Below are 5,000 nucleotides of genomic sequence, written 5' to 3'. Positions count from 1 at the left end.
GTAACTTATCTTACCTTACTTTCTACCTCACTTTTACCTAATATTAAGCAGACTTAACATAAATTCTTCACCTTACTTCTACCTAACTTCTCCTTATACGAAACAGACTTAACCTAACCTAACTTCTTCACCTTATCTTACCTACCACTTGACTTAACCTTACCTAACTGAACTTACGAACTGAACTTTAATCCAACCAAACCATGACTAAACCAAACCAAACAAGCAAAAAAACCTAACTTAATTAAGTATTTTTAGTGGAATAACGCATTTTCATATTCATTCTGCTTCCTATTTGGTGATTTTATACAGCGTCAGAAACTTATGTGGGGATTAAATTAGTTATGACTCTAGCCAATAACCTTCTGGCCTACATAAACCCTTCCCAATGTCAATAAAACCATGTAAATCACACTGAAAACTCATGGTAAAAATGCGTCCCAGTACTGAAGGGTTATAATTTGACTTTAACCTCTTCAGTACCATGACACGTTTTCATATTCATTCTGCTTACTATATAGTGATTTTATATAGCTTTAGAACCATATGTGATGATTAAAATAGTGAAGACTCTGGCCATCAACCTTCTGACCTCCATAGACCCTTCCCAGTGTCAATAAAATCGTCTAATCACATCCAAAAACTCGTGGTAAAAATGCGTCCCAGTACTGAAGGGGCTAACTTGACCTTAATAAGCTTAATATCACGTGACACCTGTGAAACCAAAGCGAGGAGTGTCACGCAACATGCCTGTGCAGTGAGGGAGCTAATGGACAGGTGGAACAGGTGTGAACAGGTGTCAGTATTCATGCCGTGACACCTGTGGGAAAAATTACTGGTGAGTATACAGCAATTAAGGTGATTAAATTGATGTCGAGAAAGGTGACTGAACCCGCTAACAGAGAGAGAGAGAGAGAGAGAGAGAGAGAGAGAGAGAGAGAGAGAGAGAGAGAGAGAGAGAGAGAGAGAGAGAGAGAGAGAGAGAGAGAGAGAGATTTTCTAGACTGTTTTTTCCATTTTCTTTTCGTTAATTCTTGTTTTCTTCTACATTTTCTTCCTTGATGTGTTTATTTTTATTCTTTGTAATTATTTTTAATGTGTGCATTTCATTTTTTTTCTTTTTCTTGCTAATGTTTGTTTTGCTTCCTTGTTTCTTTTGTTCTTCCTCTTTATCCTTTACTTCCTTCATTCGCTTGTAATTATGTTTTCTTTCTGCTTCTCAATTAACAGTAATTCTTTATAATTGCGTCTTCTTTTTTTTTTCTCTCTCTCTCTGTGTCTCCTTTAGTAATTCTCTCCATCTTTCCTTCCCTCCCTTTCCCTTTCACTTCTCTTACTCCCTTCTCCCACTTTTATCCCTCTTTCTCTCTTCTCCTCTCTCTCTCTCTCTCTCTCTCTCTCTCTCTCTCTCTCTCTCTCTCTCTCTCTCTCTCTCTCTCTCTCTCTCTCTCTCTCTCTCTCCTTCCTTCCCTCCCTCCCTCCCTTTACTCCCTACCTACCCCAATGCTCTCTCTCTCTCTCTCTCTCTCTCTCTCTCTCTCTCTCTCTCTCTCTCTCTCTCTCTCTCTCTCCTCTCTACGACCTCCTTCCCCACTTCTCTCCTTCCCTCCCTCCCTCCCTCCTCCCTCTCCCTCCTTCCCATAAATCTCCCCCTCTCTCTCCTTCTTCCCCTAACTCCCTCCTTCCCTCCCTCACATCTCTTCCCCCCCTCTCTCTCTCTCTCTCCCTCTTAACGTAAGGACAAAGAAAAAGCGAAGATTATGCTGATGATGATGATGATGGTGATAGTTTCCATTAACAAGCAGCTCAGTTCAATCCTCCCATTACCTGCATTTTACCTGAGGATTACCGAGGATTAGTTGCGAATGTGACACGAGTACTTAGCTATGTGTGTGTGTGTGTGTGTGTGTGTGTGTGTGTGTGTGTGTGTGTGTGTGTGTGTGTGTGTCTCCTCATTTTGTTTCCTTTCCTTTTCTTTCCCTTATTTTTATGTCTCCAGAATTCTGTTTCATCAATCATTGTCATGTGCAAAAGGAAAGGAAGGAAGAGAGAGAGAGAGAGAGAGAGAGAGAGAGAGAGAGAGATAGGAAGGAGAGAGTGAGAAAGAAAAGAGGGAAGTAGGAAAAAATGAGAAAAGGAGAGAGAGGATGAAAAGAAGGAAGGAGAGAGTGAAAAAACAGGAAGAAAAAAGAAGGATAATAAGGACAGCAAAAGTGAGGGCAAGGAGGAAAAACAAGATAAACAGGGAGGGGAAGGAAGGAGGGAAGAGAGGAGGGAAAAAAGTAGGAAGGATAGACAAGAAAAGTTTCCAGTCACTTCCAGGAAATCTATGGAATCTTTGTAAATTCTTTGGTTACTGATCCTTCCAGAGAGAGAGAGAGAGAGAGAGAGAGAGAGAGAGAGAGAGAGAGAGAGAGAGAGAGAGAGAGAGAGAGAGTAAAAGAAACGACATCATTAAATTTAAACTACGTCTTTCCTTCCTTTCTCTTCCTTCTCCTTTCTCTGTATTCCTCCTCCTCCTCCTCCTCCTCCTCCTCGTCTTCCTCCTCATCCTCCTTTTCCTCCTCCTCCTCCTAATGTTCTCCTTATTCTCTCCTCTGTCTGTTATTCTCCTCCTTTTCCTCTTTTGCTTTCTTTATACGAAGAAGAGAAAGAAACTTCAGGAATAAATAAGAAATGGAAAATAAGAACGGTGCAAAACAACAACAACAACAACAACAACAACAACAACAATAATAATAATAATAATAATAATGATAATAATGATAATGATAATAATAATGATAATAATCCTGATTGGTATTCATGAAGTCTATCGGATTAATTAAAGTGAAGTTGTAAGCTCTGGAGGATTAGAGAGAGAGAGAGAGAGAGAGAGAGAGAGAGAGAGAGAGAGAGAGAGAGAGAGAGAGAGAGAGAGAGAGAGCGTATTCCTTCCATCCTCATAAATAAAACTATCATTATCTTTTCCTCATTAATTTATTTTTCATTATTCATTTATTTCCATCTGTCATTTCATTTCACAAGAGAGAGAGAGAGAGAGAGAGAGAGAGAGAGAGAGAGAGAGAGAGAGAGAGAGAGAGAGAGAGAGAGAGAGAGAGAGAGAGAGAGAGGCACAAAGGAAGGTGAAAGAAGGAAGGGAGAGAAAATAGAACAATGAAGAAGGAAGAAAGGAACAGGTGAAAGGAAGTATAGTGAAACGACGTAAGGACTTCAGAGATAGGATTTCTAGGGACGTGACAAAGAACAGTAGGACTTCAAAGGACTCTTGTTGTAGAAATCCTAGAAAACTAAGAACATAGAACTTTAGGACTTCAAAGGATTCTTGGAACAGGAATCCTAGAGAACTAAGGATGTATAAAAAAAATTGAGGACTTTAGGACTCGAAAGGACTCTTGTTGTAGGAATCCTAGAGAACTAAGAACATGAAAACTTAGGACTTCAAAGGATTCTTGCAACAGGAATCGTAGAAAACAAAAGACATGAGGAATTTAGGACTTTGAAGGACTCTTGAGGACTTCTGGAAGCAGGGGCGTGGGCGAGGTCTACCCCAGGTCCCTGATGGTGAGCAGGAGGCGGTGCAAGCGCTGGTCCAGTGTGACTCCCTCAAGCCTCTCTGTCAGCTGGCGAAAATCAAGTTGCTCCACTAAATCCCGTGGCTCCACCTCCACGTCAGGGGCCGCCAGGAGCTCTGTGGACGAGGAGGAAGTGGAGGAGGAGGAGGAGGAGGAGGAGGAGGAGGAGGAGGACCAGGAATTGTTAGAGGTAGAGGGAAAGATACAAAAGGAAGAGGAATTAATAAAGGACGAGGAGGAGGAGGAGGAGGAGGAGGAGGAGGAGAAGAAGGAGGAGGAGGAGGAGGAGGAGGAGGACTTGTTAAAGGTAGAAGGAGTTATGTAAAAGGAAAATGAATTAATAAAGAACGAGGAGGAGGAGGAGAAGGAGGAGGTGGTGATGGTGGTTGTGACGTGGTGGTGGAGGTGGAGGTAATGGAGGAAAAGAGAACAGGTGGTGGAAGACGAAGGAAGAAGTGATGAAGGTGAAGGAAGAAGTGACACAGATGGAGGAAGAAGAATAGGAGGAAGAAATGATAATGGTGGATGGGAAGGAGGAATGAGGAAAAAAATGCAAAATGTAGGAGTAAAAAGAACGTCCAGTTAAAGAAATGGGGAAAAGAAAGGAAAAGAGAAAAATCAAATACGAAGAGAAAAGAAAAGAAGGAAAATAACACACAAATCTCCCAGGAAAAGAAAAAGGAAGGGAAAATAACAGAGAAAAAAATAGAAACCTTGCAAAATATGAAAAAGAAATAAAACAAGAAAAACGCCAAAAAAAAGGAAAAAGGAAAAAAAACAACCAAAGAACAACTGACTCACCATTAACAACTTACACCATTAACAACTGACTCACCATTAACAACTTACACCATTAACAACTGACTCACCATTAACAACTGACACCATTAACAACTTACACCATTAACAACTGATTCACCATTAACAACTTACACCATTAACAACTGACTCACCATTAACAATTGACTCACCATAACAGAAGAAGCGCTCGGCAAAGGCGGCCACAAGAACGAAGAAGTCTTTATCCATTGCTTCGTCAGGCAGTGGCAGGAGATCCGTGAGGCGCTGCAGCTGCTCCTCTTCCAGGGAACCACCAAGGGCGTCTCCAAGGGCGGCTCTGAAGTCCTCCACCAGCAGCCTTTCCACTCTTATACTCTGCAGCAGGAGAGAGAGAGAGAGAGAGAGAGAGAGAGAGAGAGAGAGAGAGAGAGAGAGAGAGAGAGAGAGAGAGAGAGAGAGAGAATATTCAATGGTCTCTTTTTTTTAATGTTTAGAGAATTTACTCCTTTTCTTCCACTTTCTCTATTTCCTATCATTTTCTTGTTTTCTTTTATCTTTTTCCTCTTTCTTTTCTCATCTTTTTTTTATTTTGCTTTCTTTGTTTTTTCTTTTTCTTTTATTGTTCGTCTTTCATTATACCTTCTA

At 41.0% G+C, this 5,000-nt stretch overlaps 1 protein-coding gene across 1 annotated transcript in view; it reads right to left on the bottom strand.

The window, feature by feature from the left end:
- Window positions 1–3,072: 3,072 nt before the first annotated feature.
- Window positions 3,073–5,000, bottom strand: part of LOC123503250 — a 20,353-nt gene continuing 18,425 nt past the window's right edge. The window contains exons 12-13 of the mRNA XM_045252818.1: window positions 4,547–4,730; window positions 3,073–3,691 (exon numbers count right to left, since the gene is read on the bottom strand). Of these exons, the coding sequence (XP_045108753.1) occupies window positions 3,546–3,691; window positions 4,547–4,730 (330 nt within the window). The 3' untranslated portion in view covers window positions 3,073–3,545. The remainder of the gene's footprint in view (window positions 3,692–4,546; window positions 4,731–5,000) is intronic.

This window comes from Portunus trituberculatus, chromosome 13 (assembly GCF_017591435.1).
Source record: "Portunus trituberculatus isolate SZX2019 chromosome 13, ASM1759143v1, whole genome shotgun sequence".
Lineage (NCBI taxonomy): Eukaryota > Metazoa > Arthropoda > Malacostraca > Decapoda > Portunidae > Portunus > Portunus trituberculatus.
Note: the sequence above shows the minus strand (reverse complement) of the source record. Positions and strands in the feature narration are given on the sequence as shown.